At 39.4% G+C, this 14051-nt stretch overlaps 1 protein-coding gene across 1 annotated transcript in view; it reads left to right on the top strand.

Annotated features, from left to right (window-relative positions):
• Window positions 1-14033, top strand: part of gish (casein kinase I gish) — a 38594-nt gene extending 24561 nt beyond the window's left edge. Inside the window, exons 3-9 of the mRNA XM_022853032.2 lie at window positions 3750-3819; window positions 8033-8410; window positions 8665-8863; window positions 9490-9619; window positions 10158-10352; window positions 10732-10841; window positions 11040-14033. Of these exons, the coding sequence (XP_022708767.1) occupies window positions 3750-3819; window positions 8033-8410; window positions 8665-8863; window positions 9490-9619; window positions 10158-10352; window positions 10732-10841; window positions 11040-11088 (1131 nt within the window). The 3' untranslated portion in view covers window positions 11089-14033. The remainder of the gene's footprint in view (window positions 1-3749; window positions 3820-8032; window positions 8411-8664; window positions 8864-9489; window positions 9620-10157; window positions 10353-10731; window positions 10842-11039) is intronic.
• Window positions 14034-14051: the final 18 nt, after the last annotated feature.

Here is a 14051-nt window from a genome sequence, read left to right as displayed (position 1 = left end):
TAGCGTTCGCAAAGTAATGTTATACCAAACAAATTATATCCCTACAATCAGCATCCGTGGCTTATCGCCATTTTAAAAACACGTTTGAACTCAATTTTGTAACTTAGAGGTCCTGCCATTGAAAGCACTGGATTAGTGTTGTTATATAGGCTGCACAATTGGCGATGTGAGATGTTTTCATAGCTCATCAAGTGCATATACTCGCTTATATATAAAAATGCTTACGTGTTTATGATAAAGATGACTTACATCTTCTTGCTTAAACTGATGAAAAACGTTTCTTTATGCTGCCGTCTCATTTTGGTTAACGCAAGACGGAGAGTGTTTGCTACAAATTCGCGGTTGGCGCTCTCATCGTTACGATGCAATGACCCGTATGATCGCCCTCATGTATACATATGTTGCGCGCACTAAGGTCAACTCGGCATACCCACTGCTAAGTAATGACCAACATTAGACGGCATCACACTTTTGCGTCTGTACGTATATCACACGAGCAAAAAAACGACGAATAGCTTACCAGGTGTTGAGCGCGACGGGATAAGAATGCAAAAATCTTCATGGAGAAGGGAAACGCGCAGGGGGTTTCTTGGCTGGCTGATCTATTTGGACATCTGCTTCTCTCGCGCGCACATACTGACTTGACGACGACCGCAACTCTTAAATATAGACAGCAAACTGGATTCGCTCACTGCCTTGGCGTATAATGAGCGGCGGCAATACCGAGGAAAGAGTAGGGGGCCATGGAACGCGGAAAGTATTTTATGATACACTCATATGCTTTTCTTTCTTCTGCTCCGATTGTTACTATTTTGACGAGTGAACGCATCATTCCATTTAGTTCTCAAAACACTCAACAACTTCAGCTGATCCACGAAATGCCCTTTTACGGCCCATGCAGTTTAATGCAGAAGCCAAATTGGACTCCAATCAGTTTCTTTCCTCTATACCTGATCGTACTGTCGTGTGTATTTATAAATTGGCTATATAAGTAGTGGTGCTGGTTATATCCGAGCTCAAAGGTGAGAAATAGCCAATAGATTATATGCAAAGCTAGAACGGATGTGGCTCTGGCGGACCGGTAGCCTTATCTGACTTGAGGCAAGTCGATGTATCTAGCATACCAGTAATTTACTGCTGTATTGATGTCGCCATTTAGATGAAAACTATGTATGATTTTTCTACATAAGTTAAATGCAACCATAATATGTTCGCAACGTACATGGTTCAATGGTTTTCGTGAACTTCTCTTTGAATACATCTAAAAGTCCTTGAAAGCTGCCTTTTTCTATCTATTTGATTGTGAAGATAGATACAACCTGAAGACTAGCAGAGTGGAGAGCAAAATTTGTTTCTCTATAAGAAGAGGTGGTAAAGTCTCTTATGGTTTGCAAATGGAAATCTGGAAAAGCACTGGACGTAGATTGCTCTAGATGTCACTTTTATCAAGTTGCCTCCAAGGTGAAAATAAGTTTTGAAAGAACACCAAGCAACTGAAGCAGTGTTAAATAGAATTTAGGTTGTACCCGACCGAGGATAGCGATTGAACGGGAACTCGTTGTTCTACTGAATACGTTAGCCGTTTCCGCTGACAACGCATGATTGGCTGTTGTATGGTATGAAATACAAAATAGAAAAAAGAAAGAGATACATCACAGAATAGATAGTACTCAATAAAAAATGAAAATTTTAACCATTTACTTTGTAGTGAAAGCTATTTTTTGCTGCATCGTAGTATATCCTTAGGATTCAAGCTTCTTAGCAAAGCCCTCGCAAGATTCAGGGTGGAAACGATGATCAAAAGTTCGTGAATATATGTTTATATTGCATTTAGTCAATTATCGAAGTTAAAGAGCAGTTGTTGCAACTTCTGGCTGATGTTACATTAATAGATGTTGCTGACGATATATGTTCATATATCGCTAATAATGGTTTCAAGTTCCTCTCAAAAGAATTTCTAATTAATATATTTTAGTAGCATTCAAGGCTGCCAACTTTAACATAGAAGTTAACATAGAATTTAAGTCAGTGTATTTACTTGAGGTGCATGGCCGAAAATTCGCGTTCTTACTTTAGTGACAGTCGAGCAACGGTCTAGACAAAGGATAAGGCAAAATAGGTAATATTAATTTCGAGTGTAGTATAGATTTTTTGAGATACCCTTACTAGAGGAGCATGTATAAATTTAGCTAAACAGAAAAGAAATATGCCTATGAGCACGTATAATTTCATGATTTTGAAGAACTATTCTTTTAATGCGCTGATGGAAAAAAAGCTGGGGTTTCAATAAAGAAATAAGCGACCTCTTCCGTCGGCCTGACGTGGACGTGCCCATTTCCTTATTGTACATACAAAGACAACAGTAGAGCAACTAAACTAAACGTTTTGCTTTTCTGCAAATTTGAGTTCTGTTTAAACAGCGTCTAAAGTGTATCGACTCTTATTAAACAAGCCTGGAATAAACTTGTTTCGAATTGGTAATGTTCAACACGACAATTGTATCTTACCAGTCGCGGCATTTAGACCATGACTAGATCCCATAACGGCGGGATATTCAAAAGTGAAACGCGATGTCCCAATAAATGAGCCTGATTTCTGTACTGGCATTGACAAACATAGCAAATGAACAAGCGATTTTTTAGCTTGCCATTCAGCTAGCGGATCGAGTTGTATTTCACGCGCTTCCTAAGATGATTGGAATAATTCCGCCGACTGAAGGTCGTTTATGCCGTTCATTCAGCTTTCTGAACTGAATTTGGTAAGCGAGAGGAATTGTTTTTCATGTACTTCTCAAGGATAAATGCTAAAAGACTTATTTGCCGTATGTTTATTTGGTAACCACTAAAAATATAAAATAACAATACAGATATCTGATAGCGTTGCAACTAAATGTATAAATCATGAATATTCGATTCGCAATTTCGACATAGTCTAAATTTAGTTTCATTATTTAATGAATAGCTGTGTACATATTTTATATACAAGTAGTAAATACCTAATGCACACATTGCTAGTGTATGCATTTGGTATTTCGTAACTTTATGTGTAAGAAATTTGGAAAACGAATTTTATGACTTTAACTCTCGTTAGAATTGGCCCTTAAGATGATTCGTGTACACTAATGAGATGATAAGCCATTGTGCTGGGGTTTCAGTTTCAGATTGGGTTCCGTACGCCATGTACCGAAGCATTAGCAAGGAGTAACTACCCCTCGCCTCGTTTTCCGACAAATCACACTTTTTATGTCATTAAATTTCCTCGCAATAGACGCACTACGCCCCTCAGCTTAAGCTTGAGATTAGCCAAATATATAGGGTTTTCGTAAATTGGAAAGAATTTTTTCAGTTAAAAAAAGGCATTAAAGCTGCTTTGACCTTTTTTTAGTCGGTGCGATAGCTAAACAAAAAAAAATAAATTTGCACAAGGATGCAAAGCGGAATAAGTGCGTAAGTAGTAAAAATGTTTGTAAAAGTGAATTTATTGTTTGGCATTTCTATGACACCTTATTGGTAGTGAAAGCGTCGTAGGGTTGGCTAGATTGCCTAGGGACCCACTGCTCGAAAATGCTCGCTTGGTGGTCAGGCAGAATATACAGCTATACCAAGTGGTATTTGTGACAAAATAGTGTATCCTGTCAAACTACGCTTAACATCGTCATTGCATATACCAATTAAAAAAACTGAAAAAAAAAACATAATTTTGATTTTTTATTAATACGTCTGTTTATTGGGCTTCATGTTTATTCGCAGGAGGGAATAAAATCAAAAGCCCCTCAACTACACCTTGAGTACCGGTTTTACAAACTGCTAGGAAATGCAGGTAAGTAAACTGTGCACGCGTTATGAAATCTATAAGAAATGAAGTTTGTTTTTTCAAAAGTGATCTTCACGTGTGGAACAGACTAATCTCGGTCATTGAAATCACTTATTAGGTTTTCCGTGGCTGCTACCACATCGTCTAAGCAGTAGACGGATTCATTGGCTGATGAAAGAGGCACCTATAAACGCGCCCTGTTGACATACCTATTTTCAGATTTTCGCCTATTGTTTGAGTCGGTTATCCTCGAAGACCTGTTGTATAGTTACCAGCTGTTGTAATCCGAGCTATGAATTCAGTGAAACAGATGTTCTGTTCAATGTTTGTCAGAATTACAGAGGTTACCAGGCCCCCCTGGAGTTTTGATATTGTCAAACGTTCTTATGCAAAAAGGCGCTTACTTTGAGCTTGTGTATAACCCGTTTTGTCGTATTTAATATGTTATCTTCAGGAATTTCATAATAGTGGTGTTATTAGATCCCTTCTATAGGTAAAGTACTTGGTGATCGATCAAACTTTCATATAGGCTGAAGAACAAGGACAGAAGTCTACAACGCTACATAAGAATATAAATGAAAAGTTTAAAAAAGAAAAAAAATTAATGAAAATTGCTATTATAATTCCATTATGAATTTATGTTTAAATTAATAAACTTTACAGGAGCTAAATAAAGTACTTTGAACTAACGGACAAAAGATGGCTTCCGAAATTAGATTTATAGTTGAACACTCATCTTTTGGTCATGCTGATTTACACTGAATAGTATAACACAGGGAAAATTTTAGCTCAATCTTAAGTATCAATCAAATGAGTACCTTGAGGTTGCAAACAAATCAATAATCAGTAATTGAATCATAATTTCTCATTTAATAATTTGTGTCTATGTCATTTTTACGGTTACTAGTTTTAAATCTTATTAACCATTAACGACCTGAGTAATAATGTGCAATGAAACTAAATAAAGTAACTAAATGGATCGTCGAACTTGAAGCTTGTTTGAACCTTGCAGAGTTATTTTTATCTATCTTATTGCCAGCAGAGTAACAGTTGGCTATTATTATGCCAATTTTCTTCTTAGCAATATAGTAAAGGGTGTCTGGAATCGATATAAAATAGAGCTGGCCTACTTACGAAATCCTCGGATGCTGGAGAAATTGGCCGTTGTGTCAACTAGCAGTTTATGGACCCGTTTACAGGTACCGGATCGACCTTTGTTTTCTTGCCGGAGAATAGACCTAGGTATTCGACCAAATGACATTTTTACTTTAAACTGACCTTTGTCATTTGTGGAAGTCACTCAGTCATTTATCATAGTGATATTAATAATAGTATACCAACAAATCGTTTAGTTTGGGATAGATAGGACAGCTGTCATACGAAACATAATAGGGTTAATAATTTAGGTTGTAGTTATATTCAGGAGAGCTAAAAACGAGTTTGGTTTATGGTTGTGTGGTAGACAGAGCCTGCTATAAGTAGCTGCTTCGATGAATACGCGACCCCCCAGAATTCTCAGCGTTTAATATATAGATAGCTCTTTAACTCTGATTTGTAAGGGGTGAAAACATCCCATACAATAATAATACGGTGGCCAACTTGTATCGCTTCAACTTTCCATTCTTGAAGCTAATTCCTCGTTGGTTGCATCTGAAGACATCCAAAACTGGCTACCACTATATATATATATATGTAGAGGTGGCCATTCTAGAATGGCCATAGATACAGCATGATACTGAATTACATGGGAATTTTTCCCATTTACGTGGAATATGTTTAGGAACGTACTTTGCGTGACCATTGTTATTTCGAGATATCGTGTCAGCCATTGAGCTATGTATTATACCTAACAAGAGCTTTGTGCGTTAATGTCTTGTAATCTTGTTTGGGATGCAGCTAAGCGGAACGTGTCGCTGCTTATCCTGCCTACAAAAATGCTGAAAAATCGTGGGCACAAAGACCAGTTTTTGCAATAAGCGAAATACGGTGATATACACAGTAGTACCTATTAATGCAGTAGTGAAATTTGGTCGTTTATCAACATAGGTTGGACACCTGACTAGGATTTGTTCTAGATATAAACAACGATTTAAAAAAGAATCGGCTCAGCTAGTGTTTGATACTACATACAACTTTGACTTCATCAATTCAACAAAGCTTCGGGAAGCTTTGTTTTTTCATTTCTTCCTGCCTTAGCAAAAGACTACGGAGTCTCCGTAGGAGTTTATCTTAGTTGAATGATTTATCAACAGTGATTGCATTCAGAAACGTCTTTTCACTGCTTGTCAAGAGTATCCTATCTTATGGCTTTCGGTTATTTCGTCACATGTTTATTCTCCTGACAGTAACAATTTGAGTGGCCAGATCTTTTTCTATTGTTAGCATTTTGAAACATTTCAAAAACGAAATACGATAACACTTAGTTGGGCTTTGTGTATAAAGGTGTACGTTGATCAATAGTTTGTATCTTTCAATACGGTAGAGAAAATAATGCAAATGAAGGAGGTCTTCGAGAATTGCTTAATATCATGCAGACATTTTCCGGGGTTTAGCACACGGTTCACACCAGTTTTCGCTTTTTCGCAGACCTGTTGCCAAATTCTCACGGATAACTAGTATGCTTCAACTGCAGTATCATAATAAAGGTAATATCGTAAATCATAAATTATTGTGAGAGCTCGGGCGTCGCTGAGGTGCAATCAGCACGACCGGAATTTGATTAGATCAACGCCATATAAAGATTAACAAAAGGTAGCAGCACAGCGTGTGGAACAATATCACACCTTCTGCACTAATATTTCACTACATGAAAAAAAGTATACGAAAATTAAGGATTTACCATTCATAGGCAAATATTCGTATGTCCAGTCGCCCCAAGTTTGTTAAAGTGATCTACACAGACGACAATCGTATTATCACGGAGATAATAAAGACGTTTACGTTTGAAGCTGGAGGAGACGTTGACCGCTATCTATTTCTAGTGTCATGTCTTCTTTGCTTAACGTTGGTTCGTAGGCCAAAGCCCTTAGTTTCTCCATCCGTAACATTGATTGTTCTCTTGTTGTATTGATCGATATTGATGGCCAGCTGGAAGGGAGGGAAATGGATTTTTATGGAGTAGTAAGCTGAGGTCTGAGCTCTCGCTTGATGGGACGCATTTTTAGGGGTTACATAATTATGAATTCCACCTCACCACGCCCTCTAGCTTCTTTTCTTCCGAACTAACCAGTAAGCTACTTGAGCGTACTCACCGTAACGGATGGTGACTAAAAGTGGGTGGCAGGAGGCAATATGGGTCACGTTTCATTGCTACGGCCGATGTGCATTGTCTAGCTAAATAGAGCCGCCTTATTTAGCCAAATGTGTGTTGCTTTGTTGTGGACGATTATGATGAAAGTTAAGCCAATTCATATATTAACAGTGAGCGTCCAACGATACATTTATACATTATTATACTAATGTTATCAGCAGCTCTTAGGGCAGCATGCCAAATATTGACAGCTCATTATTCCGTTTCGATATGTTGAACAAATATGGTCGCCATTCGTGGTGTCTGGATGCTAATCAAGAAATAAAGAAAATCCACGCTATTGATGGTTTTAGTTGACTCGTATGTGTGGGCATCAGTAAAAATACTATTTCTCTGTTTATAGGATCGATCAATTTTCACGTAAATTCCTACGTGTTTAACAAAGCTTAATCCTAGCGCATTTTTACGTGCTAGTTAGAGGCTGCAACGACTTAAAATCGGCATCGTCTTAAAATTATGTGCAGTACAAAACCGATGTCGAAACGTCAAAAGGTATATTTGACGCATTCTTAGAGGTGTCATAGTTCTGACACTTAAAACTAGTTCTGTATATGGATTGTTGGTTTCCTCTCATTATTTTTATGCCCAACACGTACCTATTTTTTGTGCTTTTTTGCATAGTTGGTTTGTTCCACATGTGAGTTGCTCTAGCATTGACAGGTGATTTACTCTCTGATGCTTTGAAGAACGGTAAATCAGACGACGGTTCGACTAAACGTTTAGTAGCTAGCACCTGAAAGTCGCTACCGTTACTTAAATTAGGTATTCTGCTCGAGATCGTCCCCAATACCGTTTGAGCTATATTCATATTTCTGCCAGCACCATTGGAATATTAATGTAACGACACTCCATTGACATCTGCAGCTTTGAACATTAGTAGCTTCTTTTACTGCATTGTTTTGGTTTTAGAGGGGATTCCGCGCGTCTACTATTTCGGGCCGTGTGCCAGATATAATGCATTGGTTATGGAACTTTTGGGTCCTTCGCTCGAGGACCTATTCGACGTGTGCGAACGGCGGTTCTCTCTCAAAACCGTTCTGCTTCTGGCCATCCAATTACTACATCGGATCGAGTATGTTCATACGAAACACCTCATATATCGGGACGTGAAGCCCGAAAATTTCCTTATTGGACGAACGTCAACGAAGAAACAAGATGTCATACACATCATTGACTTTGGACTGGCCAAGGAGTATATTGACCCTGAAACGAACAAGCATATACCATACAGAGAACATAAGAGCCTCACTGGAACCGCACGATATATGAGCATCAATACACATTTAGGTGCGTACAAACTGAAGACCTTCTAGTGGTAAGAATGTGTGTAAAAAAGTATTTTTCCATTAAATTATTATTTCAAACATTAAGTTGAAAGTTCTTAGATAAACAGATAGATAAAAGTGCTCCGTGAAATCTTGCTTAAACCTCTTAGGCTGATTCTAATGTGGTTTAATTTTTAAGAACTAGTTTCTAAAAGATATGAGCATCTTTTAGTCGTGATAGGACAACGTAGGAAGCAATTTTTATCTGTGCTACAGGTAAAGAACAGAGCCGGCGCGACGACCTAGAGGCTTTAGGCCACATGTTCATGTACTTTTTGCGAGGCTCACTGCCCTGGCAAGGGTTAAAAGCTGACACGCTCAAGGAGCGCTACCAGAAGATTGGGGATACAAAACGAAGTACTCCTGTGGAAGTGCTCTGTGAAGGCTACCCGGCCGAAATGGCTACCTACCTAAGGTAAAATAGCCACTTAATGGAATATTGAAAATCGATGAAAGGTGTTTGTACTATTAACGAATGTTCAGGTAAATCGCCTGAGCTTACAAGTTTTCGGTAAAGCTTTAAATCTACCCTTATGGCTTAATTAGTTGTTCTGATATGAAAATTTTGGAAAAAAAAAATGCCTGTAAATATGGTTTTAATGATCTTGCTTATCTTGCAATCAGTTCAACTGATACAATGTGTAAACGGTTTGGAACGATCCACTGTTTAGGACAGGAAAGCCTGTGGCACTATTTTTACTTCACAATCAGGGGTATACATCAATCGAACTCTCCAATATTCTTCAGGATGAAAATAAAGTTCCTGTCATTAATGCAAAAAATCAAACACAATTTTGTCACTACACTGGTTAATAGATGCCAAGATGTGATCGCTGTTGGCGAGCTCGCGGCAATCCTTTAGAGGGTAATTAGCCATAATACCATTCGATGCGTCTATGTACGACCTGCAAAATTTAGGCCATATTTTGCCTTCCTAAAAACAACGTATAAGGTGTATATCCGAACGCGTTACACACACCGCTTCCATGGCAGACGTCGAACAATCAATAATGGTATCTTCTGTTCATTCATATTTTTCAGATATGTTCGTAGACTGGATTTCTTCGAAAATCCAGATTATGATTATATGAGAAAATTGTTTCGCGATTTGTTTGACCGGAAAGGTTTTGTTGATGATGGCCAGTTTGACTGGACGGGCAAGACGAGTATCGTAAGTAGAGCGTACTGCATAAGTCCATTGGTAAAAATAGAAATTTACTGAAATGAAAATGTGAGAAATTCATGGCAGATCTATAACAAATGCACAGACATCTCAAAAAATATGATTCTAATGATAAAAAAAAACAAGACAAGCCGTTTAAAGGAATTTAATACATTTGCCAATCTCCTTGGTTTCTTTACGATCTGTCCATTGTCTCGACGGCAAAATTTGATAGGTAAGCATGCCAAAAGTCGGCTAAAATGCGTCGTTTCAAAGATGGCAGATAAATTCAACTAAAATTGGGTAATTTTATCATCCTCAATAAAACTATTAAATTTTAATACATATTCTTCATATGAAAAGTCGATGTTCTTTATTTCAGCGAAAAAAAGGTAGACACAGGTCTCCTCGTTTTTATATGTTTTTGTCTATATGATTTTACATTATGCAGATACCCTGTCTAAAATTTTGAACTAGATTGTCAAGTTCCCATGTGACAAATTCGAATAAGTACTAAGATTACGGGAATGGCTGGCACACTTTCTAGGGCGGAAATACATCGACTACTTCTAAGCCTGCGTGGGGAGGAGGCGGTGATGCAGGAGGTCCCGGCCAAGGGGCACTTACAGCCGGGGTGCCTCTTAGAGGCCTGATCAGTGGGCTTGGAGACAAACAACAGCAAACAACTGCTTCAGTAGACCCCAGCAATCCACTAGCAGTGCAGCTGCATGGATCGGTACAGGTAAAATTCTAAGCACACACTTGCTGATATATTGTGAAGCTATAAAAAATCCGCGCTATAAAAAAAAGCTATACACTTAATTGCATTTAATACTTGAATAATATACTAAGTATACCACACCTTATGGCATAGTTGCTAAATATCATACGTGCAATATTTCGATACTAGATATTATTGAAAAGCCAAAAATAACTAGAATCTTACGTATGCGCTCTGTACGGCCTGGAAATTAAGAGAGAATATATATGGGCATATGACAGCTGTCTATAGGTATCGCCTCTTTTGGGTCCATTGTAGAATGATTCAGAGTGAATTACGTTCATCGATCCTCTTCTTGTATCATCACGAATCAAGAGCCTTTCTACGCGATATGTTGCAGGTGGTAAGCTCAACAGTCGGCGGAGAGGGTATCGCGGACGACCCGAACATGGGCCATTCCAACACCCCCATTGCTGTACCTGTTGAAGTGGAAATCATCTCCGAGACCAAGTGCGTGTGTTACATCTTTACGTACTACCATAAAGAAATATAGCTAAGAAGCAATAAAATGAAAACGTACTATTTCTCATCAATTTGAAGTTTCGAGCATCTAGCTAAACGATTTTTTACACTGTTTAGGTTGTTTGTTCTACTGATTGATTTCTAGTACTTTTAATAACCGATATCATCTTGTCTTTCGTTTTGCAGATGCTGTTGCTTTTCACGTAAGAAGAAAAAGATGAATCGGCCAAAGTGACCTGTTGGGGGTGGTCGGGACCCTCGGGTCGTTGGGGGTGCAGACAGCGGGGATCGATGTGAGGCGGAACCACTCGTCGTTATCGCCACAGGAGGTTCGCGCGATTCAGGAACGCAGCTTTCTTCGCCAACCCGCTATCCATCAGTTTCCGGGGCACACACAACAAACTGTACAGACTCTCGTCCAAACTACATGGCCTCTATAGAACCAGGACCGCGGGAAAAGCAACAACAGTTAGAACGACAACAGCAATTTAAAAAAAGCCTTCAACTGCAAAACTTAGATGACCAGAAAGTTCCCTCACTTGCAGTAAGCTCTCTACTTGATCAATCCTTACATGATGCCCAATAGTCAGATAACAGACAGGAGAAGATTAGATAAATAAATTAAAAAAAAAAACAAACAAATCGTGCTGGATGTACCATACAGCAACAGACACCTGCTTATCTACCTATCGACACCAGGTCACTCTGCGCGAAAAATACCTCCCCCCCTCCCCCAATGAGCCATTTTCTCGTAATATCTTCTATAAATTTCTACAAATAATCCTATTATAATCATATTGTTATTATAATTAAAAAATCAGTTGCTGAACCGTTTCTATTGCTGGTTTGTTTATCGCTCAGATAGATTTAGGACGTTGGCCGCTCAACGATAGTATCTGATCAACACCCAGCTATATTGACTATACTCATCACCGAAGATTGGGTTTCGGCGCCTGCCAACATTCAATTTCTTAAGGGACCACGCTGCCTCGCAACGGCGGACCTTCGCCACCCGGGGCGCAAAAACACATGGCATTACACAAATACGTGAGGGCACTTCAGGAGACGCCTCTTTCTTCTAAATTTCCTGGCGTTTAACTACGATTTATTATAACAGAGCGGGTGTAGGGTAGAGGATTCCTAACTTTTTGTTGTCGACTGATCGTCAACAAGATTAGCGAGGAATAGAACATAAAACGTTTTTAGCTTTACCACAGACCAAATGGCGGTAACTGAGCGACGCGTTGGTGTAATACAAGCGCTCGATCGACATACACCTATTAGAAGTACTAACATGGTGACGATTTCTAGATAGTGGTGATGATGCTGCCGATTTCAGAAATGAAGGTAATCTTTGTTGTAACCGTAATGTATATCGCGGGTCGCGCAAGAACCGACGATATAGCCATGTGATTACAAGAGAAGTTGTAGGGCGAGCAGTTGATGAACATGTCAGATATGATTGAAGTAGCTGAGAAGAATCATATACGATGTGTAACATGTTCGAATGGCAAGCTTATAGGGGTGGTCATCTGAGGATATTGCTTTTTTGGCCATCATTCTAGCGCTATTAGCGCTCCACATTGAGTGTGTGCGAGTGAGTAAGTAACTGTGTGCGAATGTATGGACAAGATCGAAAGAGACAGACGAGAATGATAGATTTTAGTAATGATGTGCAGTCGATAAAAGCGTAAGACCTCTAAGACAACCGTCAGAGAGAAATGATAATAAATCAAAGATGAAAAACGACACAGAGCAAGAGGGAGGAAGGGTGGGGTAAAATAGACAAACATTGAATGAAAAGTATTGTATTTTCGGTGAACCAGGCGCACTGTCATAGAAACACAAGGTTGAACCATACATAACAAAAGATAACAACAATGGGCTCAGAAAGATGATCAAGACCGACATTTGCTAGCATCTAGTATGATCGGGCAATTGACGGCCGGCCTTCACGCCACCCTAGAATCAGCAGTGAGCCCAATGTCAGCACGTGGTAATGAACAAAAATAGAAATTATTACAACATTAAACAGACACGATGATGCCATGAAGGTAAATAAGCAAGCAAACAGGCACACGAAAACACAAATAGGGCGCCACGTAGACATCAAAGGCTGAATCGAGTAGAACGCTATCCAGAGCGTTTTGTAACTGCAGAAGGAGAGTCGGAAAAAGGTCAGACTGTTCGTAGGACAAATCGTTAATAACCATTCATAAAGATCAGTAGTAGTAGTAGGGATAGACAGAAAACGGGAACGCTCTACGTTCGACAAGAAGAAAAACAAATGACACTCGTTATTGTTACAAACGCCCATGAATGTCCATATGTTTTTGAGAGGATAAGGAATACCAGCAACAAAAAGTTAAGCGAGTGAAGGAAAAAGGCTGTGCCCGATCCCAGGGTGAAAAACTACCCCTAGTCCCGCGGGGGGCGCTACAGCAGACAAGGCAAAGAGCTACGTGGGCCGCAGTATATATATATATATATATATGTTTAATTGTTGCAGATTTCTCGTCTAGCCACGTGCTTGCCCGCCGACACCAACAGATAGATTCCAACGCTCTGATGGCTAGTTGGCCTTTGATACTTGCCGTTGGCTTCTACACTGCTGATACTGCACATTCTATTGATAGCAAGCATTGGGCGACCGGTAATTAAACAACAACAACAACAACAGCAGCAGCAGTACAATCCAAGAGCAAACTACCAACCAAGAATAAAATCAAGAGGAAAAATGGCGGGGGAGAAAAGGTAAGGGGGGAGGGGGGAGGGGGTAAGAAAGGACGACAAGCGCGCGAATCGCGGACGTCAGCCGACGTTCTCTCTTCCCGTTCTGTTGTATTGCCGCAGCATTTGCCCCAGCCGTAGTAATGGCAGCAGTGGCAGAAGTTATTGCAGCTTCTTTTATTTCTGTTTGTATTTCCGCTTTCTACTAGTCGTCTTGCTCGGTATAACTGGTGCGTTTTTTACCACATAGCTCTGTTTGCCTGTCAGTTGCTCGCGCCCCACTTGCAAGAAGTCAATGTATGTGTATGACCGATTATGAAGATAATTATGACGGTGACGATACCGTAATGACGATAATAAAAAGACGACCGCTAATGTTATTATGATGATGACAAGTCACTATGTTCTCGAATATATAAATAGAAATTCCCAAACACGTGGAGACTATTATGACAAGCCAAGATTATA

This window comes from Varroa jacobsoni, unplaced genomic scaffold, assembly GCF_002532875.2.
Source record: "Varroa jacobsoni isolate VJ856 unplaced genomic scaffold, vjacob_1.0 contig01310, whole genome shotgun sequence".
Classification (NCBI taxonomy): Eukaryota; Metazoa; Arthropoda; class Arachnida; order Mesostigmata; family Varroidae; genus Varroa; species Varroa jacobsoni.
This window is presented reverse-complemented; position numbering and strand designations above follow the sequence as displayed.